The 18,770-nt window shown below is 45.4% G+C and overlaps 1 protein-coding gene across 1 annotated transcript; it reads left to right on the plus strand.

The window, feature by feature from the left end:
* The first annotated feature begins 351 nt into the window (after nt 1-351).
* On the plus strand, nt 352-3,364 carry LOC120670190 (probable trehalose-phosphate phosphatase 8). The gene is made up of 10 exons (XM_039950253.1): nt 352-778; nt 846-986; nt 1,091-1,162; nt 1,270-1,347; nt 1,488-1,544; nt 1,699-1,800; nt 2,091-2,238; nt 2,403-2,473; nt 2,694-2,786; nt 2,886-3,364. The coding sequence occupies exons 1-10, from the start codon at nt 461-463 to the stop codon at nt 2,976-2,978; spliced, it is 1,173 nt and encodes a 390-aa protein (XP_039806187.1). The 5' UTR covers nt 352-460; the 3' UTR covers nt 2,979-3,364.
* Nucleotides 3,365-18,770: the final 15,406 nt, after the last annotated feature.

An 18,770-nucleotide genomic window follows, 5' to 3' on the forward strand; every position in this document is an offset into this window, starting at 1 on the left:
AAAATCTATATATTTAAATAAGTTGAAATGACTAATAATTTGAGACGGAGTAGAAGACAATGATCAATTTTGGGTACAAATTTATTATAAAATGGCTTCTTTTATTTCTAAGTCCATGAGTGCCTTTTTTTCCCCTTGAAGTACCAAGGACTTTTTGCTCTTCGTGCCGAGGCCAGTGAGCGTGCATTATTGATGCCATGGCACGATCGGACGGCTGCGAAGCGTGCCACCTCAGCCGCAGCGCCCCTACAGCAACCGCCGCCGGGATGGCGGTCGCTCTATAAGTACCGACACGTCGCGGCTCCCTTGGCTCGCATCGCACCCAATAAAATCGCCTGCCCCCCTGCGAAACAACCCGCCCACTAGTAGTAGTGGTTGTCAATCGTTGGCACCTCGCGCAAGCCCTGGTGCGGCGCGTGTCCGCGAGCGGCCGGGCGCGTCAGCAGCGGCGGCGGCGGCCATGTCGAACCAGGACGTGGTGCTCCCGGACATGGGCATTGCGGCGGCGGCGGCGGCCTTGCCGGGCCCCGTGCGCGCCCTCTTCGCGTGCCGCGGCGCCGCGGGCGCCGTCTCGTCGCTGCGCCGGGGCGCGTACGGCGGCCTCGGCCTCCCCGGCGCGGCCGACGGCGGCGCCGGCGGCGAGCCGTTGCTCGGCGCCCGAGCTGCCCCCGCCCCCGCGCCGGTGCCGGGCCGGACCTGCACCAGCCGGGTCGTCGAGAACATCCGCGCGTCGTCCCCGACCCGCTGCCCCGCCGTCGACGAGTGCGACGCGTGGACGGTGAGTTGCGTTCCAGTGGTGTCGTGACTCGTGAGTGGCCCGGGTTTGATTGATCTTGCGCGTGCAGAGGAAGCACCCGTCGGCGCTGGGGAGCTTCGACGAGGTCGCGGCGGCGGCGACGGGGAAGAGGATCGTCATGTTCATGGACTACGACGGCACGCTGTCCCCGATCGTCACCGACCCCGACATGGCGTTCATGACCGCCGAGGTGAGTGACATCGACACCGAGTCATCGGCTAGGCGTCAGTGGCGCTCATCCACCCGATCCTCTCGTGCTGACAACGTCTTGTCGCCGCCGGCGCGCGCGCGCAGATGAGGGAGGCCGTGCGCGGCGTCGCCAAGCACTTCCCCACGGCGATCGTGACCGGCCGGTGCGTCGAGAAGGTAGCGCACATTCCAGCGTCTCAGCAGAACCTCATTGCACTCGCATCGTCCGGCAACACACACGCTCTGAGCTGACCAAGTTTCCTTGTTCTTTCTTTGCCGTGCAGGTCTGCAGCTTTGTTGGCCTCTCCGAGCTCTACTACGCCGGCAGCCACGGCGTGGACATCAAAGGCCCAAGCTCCAAGGTAGTAGCCGGCCATCTCATCTCCCTATCTTTTTATCTCTTTCTCTCCATCGCCACGCACCCAACTAGCCATAGCCCATGCAGCCGTAGCATCTTTCTTCAATTCGCCTCACTCCATTGCTACTTCTGATGGATTTCCAGGATGACCAGATGGTCCTGCTGCAACCAGCTCGCGAGTTCCTGCCGGTGATCGACAAGGTGTGTGTGTCTCTAGTTCACCCCTCTTGTTGCTATCACCAATCAATTACAACCACACCGTCGACAATGCTTAGCCGTGTAAAAAGTTTCTCCTCCTCTAGTAATAATTAGTTGATCCATGAGGAACTCACCGTCTCACGCGACGCATGGGCAGGCTTTCAGGGCACTGGAGGAGAGGACCAGGGCCACGCCGGGGGCCAGGGTGGAGCACAACAAGTTCTGCCTGTCCGTGCACTTCAGATGCGTCGCCGAAAAGGTGAGTCCGCCGCCGTCGGGTCTCGCCGTCGCCGGCCGGCGGCACACCGTACCCCTCGCTCGCCGATGCCGTCCTTGCAGCTGTAGTCTTACAATATCTCGAGGCCTTGGATGCCGACCCGTCTTCTAGTTTAGGCGCGAGTCAAACGATGCAGCAAGGTTAGAACGCCACGCAGCTTATTCAAACGGGCGATGAACAATCGTCGTGCAGCGCACGTGCCTTGGGCTTGATGCTAGCTTGCATCGGTCGTCGTCTTCAACAAACTAACCGCTAGGCCTTGCTGGCTGCAGAGCTGGAGCCCATTGGCGGAGCAGGTCAAGGCCGTGCTCCGGGACTTCCCCAAGCTGAAGCTCACCGAGGGCAGGAAGGTCCTGGAGATCCGGCCGGCCATCATGTGGGACAAGGGCAGGGCCGTCGAGTTCTTGCTCAAGTCGCTCGGTAAGTGCCGCACGCATGGCGGCGTACGTGCCATCGCTTGTCGTCCTCCCTGTCGCCGTCGCCGTCGCCGTCGCCGTCGTCGATCTCGTCACCGCGGCGAGGGGTAAAAATCTTTCTGGTCGCTGACGGCTTTGTCCGCTGGCTGTGTTCTCCCCTCCTCGTAGGATTCGACGACCGGAGCGACGTCCTACCGGTGTACATCGGGGACGACCGGACCGACGAGGATGCTTTCAAGGTGGGTATTTTTTCTTTACAACAGCGATCAGTTAGTTACATGGAGCACACGGACAAAGTTTAGTACAAGTTTTCCATTCCCTACACGTCGTGCTGTCGCTTTACATGTTACGACACTGCTGATTTAGTTTCAACTGTCCCGTTTGTTCCAACCATGGTAAAAAAATAAATAAATTCCCAATCATCAATCTTTTAACCTTCGCTGATGATTGATTTATTAGGTGTTGAAGAAGAGAGGTCAAGGTCTAGGGATCCTCGTCTCCAAGTGCCCCAAGGAGACAGACGCCTCATACTCTCTCCAGGACCCCACCGAGGTAAATTACAACCTGACGCAGTCAGTGTAAACTACTCATTCCATCACTCTCTAAGCAAGTTGTCGATCGGTTGATAGCCCCAAATCCTTGGTTTTCCAGGTCATGGAGTTCTTGGTCCGTCTGGTCGAGTGGAAGCGGCTGCGATCGCCGTCACCAGCGGCACGCCCAAGGGCAGTGCAGCCGCAGAAGTAGAACGCACGGTGGCGGAGCACACGCCCCTCACCGTCGATCGCTGCGTGATGCTAGCCTCGCCAAGAAGTCGATCGATCTCCGCATGTTTAACTAGTAGTTAGTTAATTGTTAATTGTGCACTAATAACCCTCCCCCAGATACATGCACTGTCAACCCCCGGGCCCAGATGTGAACCGGCGTCATGCAACCCTGATTGTTTTAGCCGCATGGGTTTTGGGAGGCAGGCAGTCATGTGCCCTGCCTGCCGCCCTTAGCTTAACCCAGCAGGAAGGTTCACCCCCTCTATGAATTGTGATGACTACTAGCTATGACTCTAGCCTGCACTACCCTCCTGTAAAATGTAATATATATAAGAATTTTTTTCTATTGGAAGCTATGTAATGTACTTACTTCCTTTGCTGAAGACTGAACTCATTGCATGTGCTGAGTTGAATTCCTGATCGATGGCTTTGTTTATTGTCCAATTTATGCACATGAACTCATATGTGGGTAAGGCTTGGGGCTTAAAAACAACTTTTCCCCAGACCCCGCACAGTGCGGAAAGCCTACGGCACTAGGTACGCCTTTTTTTTATGCACATATGCCTGCTCAATATGGCATAAGAGGCTAGCAAAGTGTATCTGGAACAAGGACTTGCCACATTCTCACCCGGCAATAATACATACTCATTAGTAGGCCTTGGTGACAAGGTTAGTATTTCTTGGATGAACACAAGGGGTTTTAGTATGTGCCTCCGAAGAAAGAATTTCAGTACCTCTAGAGGCATAATTTAATGGTGCTTCAAGGCTAAAAAATATGTATTATTCTTGTATGAGATGCTTGACTTGTTGATTGAAGCGCGCCCTTGTATATTTATTCAGAGAAAAATAAGGCACGCGGCTACGGTGCTAAATTGAAAACTCATAAGTGTGTTTGAATAATAATGGATGAATATAATGAAATAACTTGTTTGACTTTTTTTTTGGGGTGTGTGTGTTTGGGGGTGGGGGGACTGAGAAAACTTATATGGGATAGGCCTTACATATAAGGCGCACCACTAAAAAAACAATCTGATTGACTAGTTTAAACTTCCATCCTGGTTCAAGTATGTCTTTTACAACTCAAAACTTGAATTATATGAAATCACGCCACTTATGCACACAGCAAAACAGAAAAGGCGTTCCCCTGAGAAGCACAACTCCTTGTGTACATGCTTGTTTCTTCAGGTAGAAGTACAAGGGGTGGTAAAGGGTCTTCAATTTTAGCCTAGATAATCTAAGGGACAAGCTCTATAAGGATCTTATCGTATCTTTAACAAAACCAAGTATTCATCATTTATGTAAGATATTTTCAGGGGACCTACTGGTTGCGCTTATGGGCGCAACTGCAGTATAAAGATACGATAAAGGTGCCGTTCCGAAGGGCGAGTCTTGCATTGGAGACTGTCGCCTTAGAGTTAGCCAATCACGAGTGGAAGCATAACCTCAGGATTGGTTTAGATCATTTTCTCTTTGTTCATTCCCCCAGTTAGCCAATGGACGGCTATGTTTTTGTAAAATTTTTTGGCTGTGTCCACTTTGTAGAGGAATGAACTTGTTTCCATTATCTAAAAAAAGTTGGATTGTGAAGAGAGCACTAGAGCCATGATCCCTTACCACCCTGTACAACACACATATACACTCAAATGTTCTTGACGGAGCTCTAGCTAGTCAATGAGTACTTACATTTCTGTCTATAGGATGCTTAAGCCTGAATTATGATGGGAGTTTGGGCAGAAAGCATGTGCAGATTTTTTTTCAGGTTGTGTTGAACCTCGGGAGACAGGTTATTGAGATGCCAAAAGTTTGTCTATATCAGAGCAGCGCACATGGAGTACACTATAATCCGTCTCACCGATTCCATTGGATAATATGCTTTGCAACTATAGGCATCCCCTGCTCGATCAACACATCAACTGTGACTTTCTCACTTTGCTGCCGTGGTCCCATCTCCCAAAAACTATTATTCTGACTCAGTTAAGCATTGTGCCATCATGCGAATGGTGATGATGAAGTGATAGTTCTTGGTTCTCTTTTAGTGCAGCTTTGGATCAAAGCTTTGATATGACCAGATCTTTGGAGCAAAAGCAGCATTAACCAACTGCCATGCATGCGTGGTGGGTACTTCAACACATCACACAGCTAGAATTTTATCCCTCATTGCGTGGGCGGTAGCGTTTTCAGAAGACACGTTCACATCAGCGAAATGGTAATAAATCGGTGCACGCGTAATGGCGCCATGTAAACAATGTTGCTGTTGCTGTTGCATAAGCGTGTTTAGCGGCCTTTAACGGTCGTCCAAACTTCTTTAGTTAGGTCGATGACGACGCAGCATAACACCCATGTATATATTGTCCTCTCTCTCTCTCTCTCTCATGAGGAACAACTTTGGCCATTATTTTTCTTCGAAAAAAATACGGTTGTTCTCTTCTTTTTTCTCTCGAATTTGCAGGAGAGCTATGCATCATTGTATTAAGAAGAAGTGAAAGTTAAGAACAATGTGGAGCTTAATTAAAGAACGCACACCGGTTTACAAAAGCACCCAAAAAATGCAGGTGGTATAAGGAAATAAAGTACCCTAAAGGGTTAACTCTCAAAAGTACTACTGGAGCTCCTGCCCGTTGCAGCTCAAGCGTGTATAGAGGAGAATGAATCTACCTTGTCATAACGGAGTAGTATTTCGTTCCCATCCTATTTTTCAACTGTCATGATTGGTCAGGCCATGGGTTTGCCACGAGGGAACAGCTTAAACAGTTGGTTTGCAACGCAAACCTGACGGAACTGGATTAACAAAGGCATGTCTCTCCCCTGGGACATGAGAAGATTCTTCAGCTCGAAACCAGCGATCCCAGTCAGCGTCATGTGGGTGCTTGCCCATTTTCAGGGCACCTCTCCATGTTTAGCACTGACAAGGCAGTGCAGCAGCCCTTAAAATGTTTTGCTTGTCTTCACCGGTGATCATGTGCCGACGGTCGACGGTTCGGGACGGCCGGTGTATTCTATGAATCAGCATGCTGTTCCTGCACTTATAAAAAGAAAGATTCCTCTGACTGTGAGGTATCTGATCCTCCGAGAGGCATCAGCACCAATCATACAAAGGAAATAAACGCCCGTCTGAACCATTTCCCCTGCAGGGGGAGAGCAGGAGAAAAGATGCTACATAATACACAATTACAGTACTGGTCTTATTTCGCTGTGTGATGCCATGAACCGGCCGGTGCATGTGATATCTTTTACTTTCTTGCATGGGTGGTTGATTCAGATGTTTATAGTCAGTCAGGGATGCCCAAAGCAAAAGGTTCAGGCCCTGGTGTGTGTGCATGCCCTGTTTCTGATGTTTCCACACAAGAGCCCTGCCCAACGGACCAGCAGGAGGAACCAACCATACATTATTGGTCGGGGATCGTCAGCGGCCATGCATCGTTTTTTCGAAAGAATATGAGCTGCGGCCATTATTGGGTGCAGAGGTCAGAGCCGACGCCAATCAGTTACAGATCTCAGGCCGCTTCGTCATTCGCTCGCTAGCTTCCTATCTGACAGTTAATCCAGTGCTCATTATCTAGTTGTCTGACTAATTGCGATTAGTTGGGCTTATCGGTCATTAATCTCGATAAGGGACGCTGAGTAGGTTTGAGCGACTAGTTTTCTAACCGTTCGACTAGTCGTCGCCTAATCGCGATTAGTCATACAATCAGGTAAGAAAACGATCAAAATCAGAATTGTTTTATGAGCTATTTATGGGCTTCGGCTGGTGGTGGGCCGGCGAGGTGATCCATTAGGTTTTTGATATATGGAGGCCATTAGGTTTTTGATATATAGAGCCATAGAGCAGAGACAGAGCAGCTGCCATCCATCCTTCACAAATCACAACACGCACCGCCAGCTAAGTCCACTAAAATCACGCTGCCCCCACCCAAAATCGCGCCACCCCGTGGTCCGTCGCCGCTTGCTGCACGCCCGTCGGCGCAGCTGCTGGCCTATTGCCCCGCTACCCTCTTCCTTCGGCTGCGTGACTCCGCCAGGCCTTGGGCGCCGACATTCCCCCAAGATGCTGCCACCACCAGTAGCATCTAAAGATGAGCTCCGCTACAGAGCATATATATCATATCGGTCCTGGTATACTCCCTCCATACTCGAAAAGAATGTCATTTTGGATAGCGACACGGTCTCCAGAACATAACTTTGACTTTTTATTTTTATAAAAATATTTATCACAAAGTGATATATTTATATTTTTATGAAAGTATTTTTCAAGACAAATCTATTCATATGGTTTTTGTATTTTGAAACTCAAAAACTTAAAAGTTATTCATGATTTATATTCCCAATGTTTGATTCAAATCTTGTCCAAAACAACATTTAAATCTTTATGAAAGTCCAACAGGTACCAAAGAGGCTGCCACGCTGACCCAACCGGTACCAATGACTTTTTCCTTTTTTTCCCCAAATCCAGTTTTGTTTGTTATATTTATTACTGTTTATTTTTTTATAATTGCTAAACGCATTCGAGCTCTACAGTACTATACGTTCATTGGTCGTTCGTGTTCGTTTTCAGAGAATATTTGAAACTAACTAAAAGTGAAATGCGAGCATATAATTAAGCTAATTAGATGAACTAATATATTTACAAATATACAAACATCAAGGCATCACGTTTAGAAATATTTACAAATGTACAAGTCATGTTTGTAGTCCAACTACTGGTCCCCTCAGGAGCTCGATGGAAGTCCTTTATGGATGTGACCGTCGTGGTAGAACTCGCCTCTAGGATTCAAGATCTCGTTCAAAATGAATTCGGTGAGCTGCTCGCACACGGCGTTGATCCGATCAGTAGAGTAACATTCATCCCCCATTTGAGACATCTATCATTTAGGAAAAAAAGATTAACATCATTTGCGTTAGTACAATTATGAAAATGTACTAGTGAACAGTTTGGACGTACTCTCATGTCCTCATCATTAGTCTTCCCGCATGGAGTCATGATGCGCAAGTAGTCGCATACGTAGTACCCGCACCAATCAGTTTCTTGTTGTTGTCTCGCACACTTAAGGAGAAACAAATAAATTACTCAATTTAGAACAATTTGGGATTATATACTTAATTAGACAAATCTTTGTGAATCAACATACCGGATAATCCATTTTAACGTTCAGTTCGGGCCTCCATTGACCACGTCCTTTGTTATTTTTCACAATTTTTTTCCAAATCCTGTGCTCAAAGTTAAGTTTGATATTCAGGAATTGTTATTAATAGAAAAGGATTTGATTGTGCAAATTGAACTTACCTGTTCAAGGGGTCTATGATATGTTGGATTGCGGACTTTAGATTTCTCATTGAGTCAAAGACTATAAGATTGCCGGTCTCTACGGAAAGTATGAGTAAAATCCAATGATAACTGCAGATATAGATAGGATATATACATACATGCATTAGACGACTTAGTATTTATTTAGTAATATAACAGAGGATTGAGTCGACCAAGGCTTACCCAAAGTTGTATGGTATGAATATATAGGATTTGTAATTTTGCCTAGTCAACGAATCGTACATGTTTTGGCATGTTTTCTTGTAATTGTCGTTGAGCACTTTCTGGTTGACTAGCAAAGGAGACATGAAGCCGATCTGATGGTGCCATCCATGTTTTCGGCTTCTTTGGGTCTCCTGTCTAAATGATACAATAGAAATTTTATAATGCACACATATAATTATGTTCTTGTTAACAAAAAATATTAATGTAGAGGTAAGTGATACTTACAAAACCCAAATGGTGATGATAGAGGCGTCGAGAGCTTGTCGATGGTAAATGTGATATAAATTTTCGAAGTACACCCAGAAGTCGTCCTCCCCGCGGAAGAAATCATGGTCACGATACTTGACTCCAAACATTTTCCCTTCGCCATTTGACATTCGCAGGTACCATCTATGCAAATTGAACATCTGCGTGCCTAGACTTTTCTCCTCTTCCTCAGTGACAAAAGGTTTTCCATGCTGGAATGGATTAAGAACGGGAGCGACAGGGATTTCCGCCTCCACTTGCCCCGTTGCCTCCTCTAGCGTTAATCTAGTTTTAGAAAAGAAATATCGCGGCCTGTAGGTCCGCCTAGAGTTGTACGTCCGTCGGGTGTAGGAGTGGCAACCCTGGCACTTGGAGGGGCTCGAGTTCTTTTTGTTGTGTGCCAAGCTGAGAAATGGTCTTGCCACATTTTTTCTTCACATTTCTCATCTTGTGTGCCTTTGTCAGAGTACGTTCATAGTCCGAGGGTAAGCTTTTCAGTTGTGGTGGGTTGTCTTGGCTCGCGAGAAGCTTTTTCCCTAATTCTAGAGGTACCTTTTCCCTGGGGGGGGGGACTTTAGGCTTCATCTGTTCTTTTATATATCGAGCAGTGTCCTCTTCCAACTCCTCAGCGGTCTTCTCGTAGGTCAATTTTCTTTCGACCGTTTTCTGCTTCTTCTGTGAGGGTCTAGCCGCTGGGAGGGATGCTATCTTTTTCTTTCCTTTTTCTGGTGCAGGAGGAGTTGGAGTACTCGTGGCCCTTTGCGCCGGCGGAGACGGTGGTGAGGGAGCTGGTTGTGGGGACGGCGGTGAGGGAGGCCGCGGAGACGGGTGATCGGTCTGCATGGGAGCTGTTGTGCTTGCAGTAAGTTTGATGTCGGCCTTGCGCCATAGAACGACCCCATGCAGTGCGTCTCCCAATGTCTTCTCTCCATCCCCTCCAACCAAGTCGAGCTCAAGATCCTCATTGTTTCCAACTATCTGCTCGACTGTGACGGAGGTGTAGCCAGAGGGTATTGGCCTTCCATGAATTGTAGTAGGATTCAGAGGCATGGCTGACCTGTATGCGACATGAATGGATATATTCCTTGCTCGCACATGAAGCTCGCACGGTGTCGGCATGATGACATCATCCACTGGATACTTCTGGTCATCTACCGCCATTGGCTCAATCTGGGGTTGCTGTTCAGCTTGTACGTCGGGCGCCGCCGTGGATGCAGAGCTGCTGCGTCGCTGTGAGGCCGGGCTTATCACAACATCCGGGTGCGACCCAGCAGTGCCCCTTTGGTTCAGATCTAGCTGCACTGCCTCATTGACCCTGGCGTCCATCTGAGGTTCCAAGGATGCAACCTTCTTGTTCATCTCTTTTTGTATGGCACGAAGTTTCTCTTTCTATTCGGCTTTGCTCTTTCGGTGAGTCTTGTAAGAGGAATCTCCGGCCCAAGCAACTTTCCATGGGACCACGCCGATGCCGCGGGCTCATTCAGGGTGTTCCGGATTCTTTAATGCCCTTGTCAGCTCATCATTCTCCCTTTGAGGCTGGAATGTTCCTTGTTGGGCCTCATCTATTGCAGCGACTAGATCGCGGGACACTTCTTGCATATGCTCGGGCACGACCAAACTTTCATGCAACTAGTTTAGTGTCACGCCATTAGCAAATAACCACAACTTGGATCTATCCGGCCAATCCCAAGTCGTCAGCCTGATGCCTCTATCCATAAGGTCCTGCTCCATCTTCTGTCATTTTTTACTGACTTCTTGTACCCGACAGCCCCAAGGTGGTGGCTGTACTTCTTATTTGCTGCATTCACCTTGGCATGTTCGGATTTTTCTTGGGATTCCTCTGATAGTTTGTATTGTTTGAACTCCTCCTAGTATGGTTTAACCTGAGGAAGATCGTCTCAGTTCGGCTCCTTATCCTTCTTGATGTAATTGATGTACAACTTTTTCTTGAAAGTTGCAAAGGCAAGGGCCATCTTTTTCAAGGCACATTTCTTCACAAGTTCTTGGTCAACTCCTTCAGGAAGAGTGAACATATCCTTAAGTTCTGCCCATAGCATTTCCTTCTGATGTGCAGGCACGGCGTATTGCTGTTCTTCGGGTTTGCTTGTTTTCCATAGTCTTGTGGTGATCGGAATTCTTGCCCGAACAATAACCCCACATTGATTGACAAATTTTGTGCTAGCAGCCTCTGGAGCACTTGGACAGCCCTCTGCGTCCACTTCTGTGATGACCTGTCTTCACTCCATTTTCTTGGTTGGCCGCGCGTCTCCCTTTTGACTGGCTCAACAAAGTCGATGCGGAGATCGACTAAATTACAGAAAAGATATGTTAATTGCAAAACTAATCTACCGAAGTCACCATGCATATAGTTTTAAGATTCATACTGGAACATACTGCTGTTGATTGGGCGGCAGTGCAAAGTCATCATCTTCTTCATCGGCATCTCCAGACATATTCAGGAACGAATCAGCTGTCCGAGCATCTTCTTCAATGATTGGCTGGGTGGTGTTGGCCCTCGTATCTTCGTTTATTGCGTCCAACATGTATTGCCTGGCGGCCTCATCATCACAGAAGGGGTCCATCCTTAACTGAAAACCATAAAAATGTGTTAGAGTATGTGTCCATCCTTAAATGAAGCAGGAGAATTCAATTCTTTGAACGAATATGTGTGTTTGAAAGAGAGAGAGAGTGTGTGTATGTTAGAGGGAGAGAGAGTGTGTGTGTGTTTGTGAGTTTGAGTGAGTGTGTGTGTGTGTGTGAGAGAGAGTGTGTGTGTGTATGTTAGAGGGAGAGAGAGTGTGTGTGTATGTTAGAGGGACAGAGAGAGAGTTAGTGAGTGTGTGGGTATGTCTGTGTGTGTGTTTGTGTGTTAGTGGGACAGAGAGAGAGAGTTAGTGTGTGTGTGTATGTTAGAGGGAGAGAGAGAGTGTGTGTGTATATTAGAGGGACAGAGAAAGAGAGAGTTAGTGAGTGTGTGTGTGAGTCAGTGTGTGTTAGTGGGATAGAGAAAGAGAGAGTTAGTGTGTGTGTGAGTCAGTGTGAGTGTGTGTGAGTGAGTGTGCGTGTGAGTGAGTGTGTGTGTGTGTGCGCGCGTGCGTGCGTGTGTGTGAGCGAGAGACCGTGCGTCGGTGAGGAGACAACGAGAGAGCGTCGGTGGGGAGACAGCGAGAGAGCGTCGGTGACGAGGAGACAACGAGAGTTAGCGAGAGACCGATCGCCGTTAAGAAGTCATTAAGAAGGAGAGAGTGTCGTGTTTGATTTCATAATTAAGAATGAAGAATTCATAATACATAAATACATGAGTTACAGAAATACATGAGTTACATGATAAATACATGAGTTACATGATAAATACATGAGTTATAGAAATACATGATAAATACATAAATACAAGCATTATTCACTCTCTATTTAAATACATGATTAAATAAAGTCTCTCTAATAACTAAATTCTATAACTAAATTATACACTATATATACTGAAAACATTGTACACTATACATAAGACTAATAATAGAAATTCTCTCTAATAACTAAATTCTATAACTAAATTTTACACTTGTAACTAAATTCTCTCTTTAATATTTTAAAAACATGAGGTAAAGTCCATTAATGGGTTTAGAAAAAAATTATCTGAAGCTAACTACACTTCATAGAGCTCATGTCTCAAAGCTCATAAGGAGAACAATTTTAGAACTTAGTATAAAATAAAAAAACTATATGTTACTCCTATTTTTAAAACTAGCTACACAAGGTTTCAAAACAAACTCATAACATCATCACGTAGAGCTACTCACAAGGAAAATAACAAAATTAGTTTTACATTTTTTCTACAAATTCTTATGAATTTCCAAAGTTCACTAAGAAAAAAATAGAAAAAGGGATCGTATCTCTAAATAATTTCTACTAACTATATCTAATAATACAAACACTTTAATTCTCTCTAAGTATCTAAGTATCTCTAATTATCTACAATTACCTCTAATTCTCTACTAATTCTCTAATTCTCCACTAATTCTCTAATAATTATCTAATAAATATATCTAATTCTCCACTAATTCTCTACAAATTATCTCTAATTATCTACAATTCTCTCTAATTATCTACAATTACCTCTAATTATCTACAATTACATGTAATTATCAACAATTGTCATAAAATAAAAAAAGGGGGCGGCGGAGCTCTGGTGGCCCGGCCGGCCTGCACTTACGGCGAGGGGGGGCGGCGGAGGTCGAAGGGACGGCGGTGTCGAGGCGGCGTCGACACGGCGAGGGGGCGGCAGCGTCGAGGAGGCCGGTGTCAAGGAGGCGCGCAGAGGAGGCACCAAGGGGAATGGCGGCGGCGCACCGGGGTTCGGCGTCGAGGGGTCGTCGAGGAGGCGCGCAGGGGCAGCCGGCATTGAGGAGACGCGCAGGGGCGGCGGCGTCGAGGGGGCGCACCGAAGAAAAGGGCCGCGCGGGGTCATCGAGGAGGCGCGTCGGTGGAGGAATGTCGGCGGCGTCGAGTCGGCGTGCCAAGGGATGACCGGGCGCGGCGCGGAGGGGGTGGCGGACGACGATCGGCGTCGGAGGAGGCGGCGGAGGACGATCGGCGCAGTGCGTGGAAGGAAGAAGTGAGGAAGAAGAGAAGAAAACAGGGCACGACCTTATATACATCAAAGGCCTAAGGTGCCGGGTGATAATATCAACCGGTGCCTTTGAGGGCCTAAGGCACCGATTTGAAACCACCCGGTACCTAAGATGCCCCAAAGGTACCGGGTGATAATTCCACCCGGTACCTTAGGGCTACAACGGGCGGGAGTTGAAAAGTGACTAAGGCCCCGGTTAGTAAATAAAAACCGGTGTCTAAGACTGCTGAAATGTTTGTACTTTAAAGCTTTTGCCGTCAAACCTATCGAAAACACTGTGTAACGCAGTGGTAACCCTAAGTTTTCTAATCTCCGAGGCCCGGGTTCGACTCCCGCGCGCCCCTTTGTTTGCCAGAACTTTGGTACCGGTTGAAGGTTTCAACCGGTACCAATAGGTTATCTACAAAATCGATTTTAATTACGTAATAAATCATAATAAATCAAATAATTGCATAATAAATCATTTGAATGCAAAATAATTCCAATTATTACATAATAAATCATTTAGGTGCATAATTAATCTTTTAGTTGCATAATAAATCGTAATAAATCAAATAATTGCATAATAAATTATTTAAATGCACAATAAATCAGATAATTGCATAATAAACCATTTAAATGCACAATAAATCAGATAATTGCATAATAAATCACTTGAATGCAAAATAATTCCAATTATTACATAATAAATCATTTAGGTGCATAACTAATCTTTTTAGTTGCATAATAAATCAAATAATTGCATAATAAATTATTTAAATGCACAATAAATTAGATAATTGCATAATAAATCATTTAAATGCACAATAAATCAGATAATTGCATAATAAATCGGGTAATTGCATAAGAAATCTGATAATGTTCACGAAAAATATTACAAGACATAATCATTCAACTAAGGGAATATTAACGATGGTTCGCTTTATAATCGTCCCTTCATTATGATCATCACGTGCGTAGGGAGCCTCCTCTTCGGCTAAAAGAATACTTGTGTCAACCTCCACTGCGAACGGAGTCATATCTTCAACCTTATTTTATTCTTCTTCATCTGTGACATCGTCGACTCCCACAATTTTTATTTTTCCTGCCAGAACAATATGGCGCTTTGGCTCATCTCCGGCACCTACAAAACTTGATTTATTCCTGGACTTGTCCTTTCTCGGTTTGCTAGACATGTCCTGCACAAAGAAAACTTGAGTGACATCTTTAGCTAGGACGAATGGTTCGTCTTGATAGCCAAGCTCTTTGAGGTCTACCGTTGTCATTCCGTACTCATCGATATCAACACCTTTTCCTGTGAGTTTAACCCATTGGCAATGAAATGGAGGGATCTTCAACGGCCCATAGTCGAGTTCCCAGATCTCTTCAATGTAACCAAAATATGAGTTCGTTTGGCCACTAGAGTCAGTGGCATCTATATGGACACCACTATTTTGATTAGTGCTCTTGTTATCTTGGGCTCTTGTATAAAATGTATAACCATTAATTTCATATCTTTGGTACATCAGGATTGAATTTGCCGAACCCCTGGCCAGCCAAGCTAGCTGCTCATGAATTTGATCGTTGGCCATGGCTTCCTTCTGCAACCAGGTGGCGAATGTATCGTTATGATGTTTTGTAATCCATGTCTCAGACTTCAAAGGGTACATGCTTCGCACAATTTGCATGTGCTCCTCCATGTATGGAGCCACCAAGGCTGATTGTTGCAGAACTGTGAGATGTGCTTTGCTCAACGTGGCATGATCTGTGGCATTTACTGATTTTCTTCCAAGTGTGCCCTTTCCAATCAGCCGCCCCTCATGACGTGATACTGGAATCCCAATTGGGCAGAGTTCTTCCACATAGTCAACACAAAACTCAATGACCTCCTCTGTGATGTAACCCTTCGCAATGCTTCCTTCTGGACGAGCCCGATTACGAACATATTTCTTTAGGACTGCAAAGTATCATTCAAAAGGGAACATATTATGAAGAAAAATAGGACCGAGAATACCAATCTCTTTGACCAGGTGAACTAGAAGATGCGTCATAATATTGAAGAATGATGGAGGAAATATCATTTCAAGACTGACTAAACTTTGGACAACACCTCTTGTAGCCTGCTTAAACTCGGTGGATCGATTGCCTTCTGAGAAATTGTGTTGAGAAAGGCGCATAGCTTTATGATTGTTGCTCGAACATTAGCTGGTAGAATACCTCTAAGTGCAATTAGAATCAATTGCGTCATCAACACGTGACAGTCATGGGACTTTACATGTCTGAATTTCTTCTCTCTCAAGTTCAGTAGCCTCTTTATATTCGAAGAGTAGCCTGATGGGACCTTGATACTGTTCGAATAGTCGAACATACTTTGCTTCTCTTCCTTACTAAGAGTGTAGCACGCAGGACCTAGGTAATGATGTCCTTTACCCCTTTTTTCTGGATGTAGGGCGGCCTGTTGTTTCATATGTTGAAGATCTTGCCGCACTTCCAATGTATCCTTTGGCTTACCGTAGACACCAAGGAAGCCTAGAAGGTTAACACAAAGATTCTTTGTTAGGTGCATCATATCAATTGCGTGGCGGACGTCTAAAACTTTCCAATAAGGTAACTCCCAAAAAATACTCTTCTTCTTCCACATATGTGCACGTCCGTCATCACTCTGCACTGATCTGCTGCCGGGTCCTTTTCCGAATACTACTTTTATATCTTTGACCATTTCAAACACCATTTCCCACAACGGTGCCTAGGCTTGGTATGATGATCTGCCTTTCCATCGTAGTGAGCATGCCTCCTCCTTAATGGGTGCTTGATCGGAATGAATTGACGATGACCCATATACACGATCTTCCTACAGTGCTTGAGGTATGTGCTGTCAGGTTCTTCTAAATAATGGGTGCATGCCCTATAACCCTTATTGGAATGTCCGGAGAGGTTGCTTAGTGCTGGCCAATCGTTGGTGGTTACGAAAAGCAATGCACGAAGGTTAAAATGTTCCTCTGTGTGCGCATCCCACATATGAACACCCTCCTCTTTCCACAACAATAGAAGATCCTCAATCAGTAGTTTTAGATACACATCTATATCGTTACTGGATTGCTTCGGGCTGGGGATAAGCACCGGCATCATAATGAATTTCTGCTTCATACACAACCAGGGAGGAAGGTTGTATATACAGAGTGTCACAGGCCAGATACTATGGCCACTGCTCTGCTCACCGAAAGGATTCATGCCATCCGTACTTAAGCCGAACCTTATATTCCTCGCATTATTTGCAAATGTTGGGAATGTTATGTCCACTTTTCTCCACTGCGAACCATTAGCGGGGTGTCTCAACATATTATCTTGCTTACATTCTTCTTTGTGCCATCGCGTCAATTTAGCATTCGTTTTGTTCATGAACAAACGTTTCAGATGTGGTATTAGAGGGAAATACCACATCACTTTGGCAGGCACCCTCTTCTTGACACGCATCCCCTCAATGTTGCCTGGATCATCTCGAGGGATCTTATACCGGCATGCGTTGCATACAGGGCATGAATCCAAATTTTCATACTCACCTCGATATAGGATGCAGTCATTAGGACAAGCATGTATCTTCTGTGCCTCTAATCCTAAAGGACAAATAACTTTTTTGCCTCGTATGTTGTCTCCGGCAAGGTGTTACCCTCAGGGAGTAAGTTTTTTATAAGTTTCAGCAACTCCTCGAATCCCTTGTCAGACAAACCATTTGATGCCTTCCATTGCAACAATTCCAATGTGGTACCCAACTTCTTTTGGCCTTATTTGCAATCTGGGTACAACAATGTTCTATAGTCCTCCAACATACACTTCAGTTCCCTCGATTCCTTTTATGTTTCGCAAACTTCCTCAGCTTCGCGCAACATCTGACCAAGATCATCATCTACAACATATCCTTCAGTATCTTCTTCAGGCTCACCCATTGCAGTGTCATTGAAAAAGGCATCATAATTGGCTGCAAAGTCAGGAATCCTGTCCTCTTCTTCTACATTATTATCCAGCATAATTCCTCTTTCTCTATGCTTGGTCCAAACATAGTAGTTCGGCATGAAACCACTATTGAACAACTGACTGTGGATGGTTCTTGATGATGAATAATCCTTCTCATTCTTACAGAATTTGCATGGACAACGAACGAAACCGCCATACTTGTGTTTCTCGGCCGCTTCCATGAATTCATGCACGCCATCAATGAACTCCTTTGAACGCCGGTCGGCCATGTACATCCATTGCCGACTCATCTGTGTCCAAAATACATTTATATACATCATTGTAGTGTACAAATAGTTCATTCACACTACCAATTTATAACTAACATTGAATACGCTATTAATAAAACTTAACTACAAAATTATAACGATGCATATGGCCTTTTGACTGCATGACTGTGTAAAAACTTTGTTTTTCTATATGGAACTTTATATTTTTGTACAAGAAATGACGCATGTGGCCTTCTGGCTTCATGACTGGTGTAAAAAACTTTATTTCTATATATGGACCTTAGTTTTTTGCCTAGAGCCTTGAGGATTTGGGATCATCGTCTATGCAATGATTCTCTTTGGCATGGTAATTTTGTCTATATTAATGGCACTGGCACAATAATGTTTTTTTCTTGTAGATGCGCACGCTGCAGCGCAGCAGCGGTAGGCCTAGCTGAGCTGCGGGTCTCGAATTGGCGCAACATGCATCTCGAATGTGGAATCTTGTAAAGTTTTGGAATTTTGAAGGGAACTAAATAAAGCCCCCTTGCATATGTAATTGATAATATTTCCATACAAAATTTGAATTCAAATATATAATTGATAATGCATATAACTATAATAAATAGATACTATTCACTTATCAAATAAATTTATAAAACATATAACTACAATAATTTGATAGTATTCACATATCAAATAAATTGATAACACATATAACTACAATAAGATGCTACAACTAAAAATAATTATCACATGTATATACTAAATTAAGTGATAACTGCTTCTAAAAACCAATTGCTAAGTTATGGAGAAAAATAACTAACTTTTTTTGAAAAAAAAACAAAATTTCGTCTCCCCTCCCCTCACTCAGCTGCCATGAACAGTGAGTTCACGGCAGCTTGGAGGGGGGAGGGGTTGGGATATTTATAGGCGTGGCCCAAAGGCGCTGGTTGGTGCTCAACAACCGGTGCCAAACAATAGGCATAGGCACCGGTTGAAGTTACCAACCAGTGCCTTTGTGGTGGGCACGTGGCGGCACCGGGTCATGGCAAAACCCGGTGCCATTGTCCGCTCTTTAGGCACCGGTTGGTGCCACCAACCGGTACCTATTCCTCCTTGTTCTTTTGGTACCGGTTGGTGGCACTAAAAGGTGCCTATATTGGGGTTTTG

The sequence above is a fragment of the Panicum virgatum genome, chromosome 4N, assembly GCF_016808335.1.
Source record: "Panicum virgatum strain AP13 chromosome 4N, P.virgatum_v5, whole genome shotgun sequence".
Taxonomy (NCBI): domain Eukaryota; kingdom Viridiplantae; phylum Streptophyta; class Magnoliopsida; order Poales; family Poaceae; genus Panicum; species Panicum virgatum.

Bases quoted from the DNA above. Each gene is read 5' to 3' on its own strand.
- LOC120670190 (XM_039950253.1), top strand. From the start codon at position 461: ATGTCGAACCAGGACGTGGTGCTCCCGGACATGGGCATTGCGGCGGCG. The intron at 779-845 runs GTGAGTTGCGTT...TTGCGCGTGCAG, and splicing joins ACGAGTGCGACGCGTGGACG to AGGAAGCACCCGTCGGCGCT. The intron at 2,787-2,885 runs GTAAATTACAAC...TTGGTTTTCCAG, and splicing joins CTCTCCAGGACCCCACCGAG to GTCATGGAGTTCTTGGTCCG.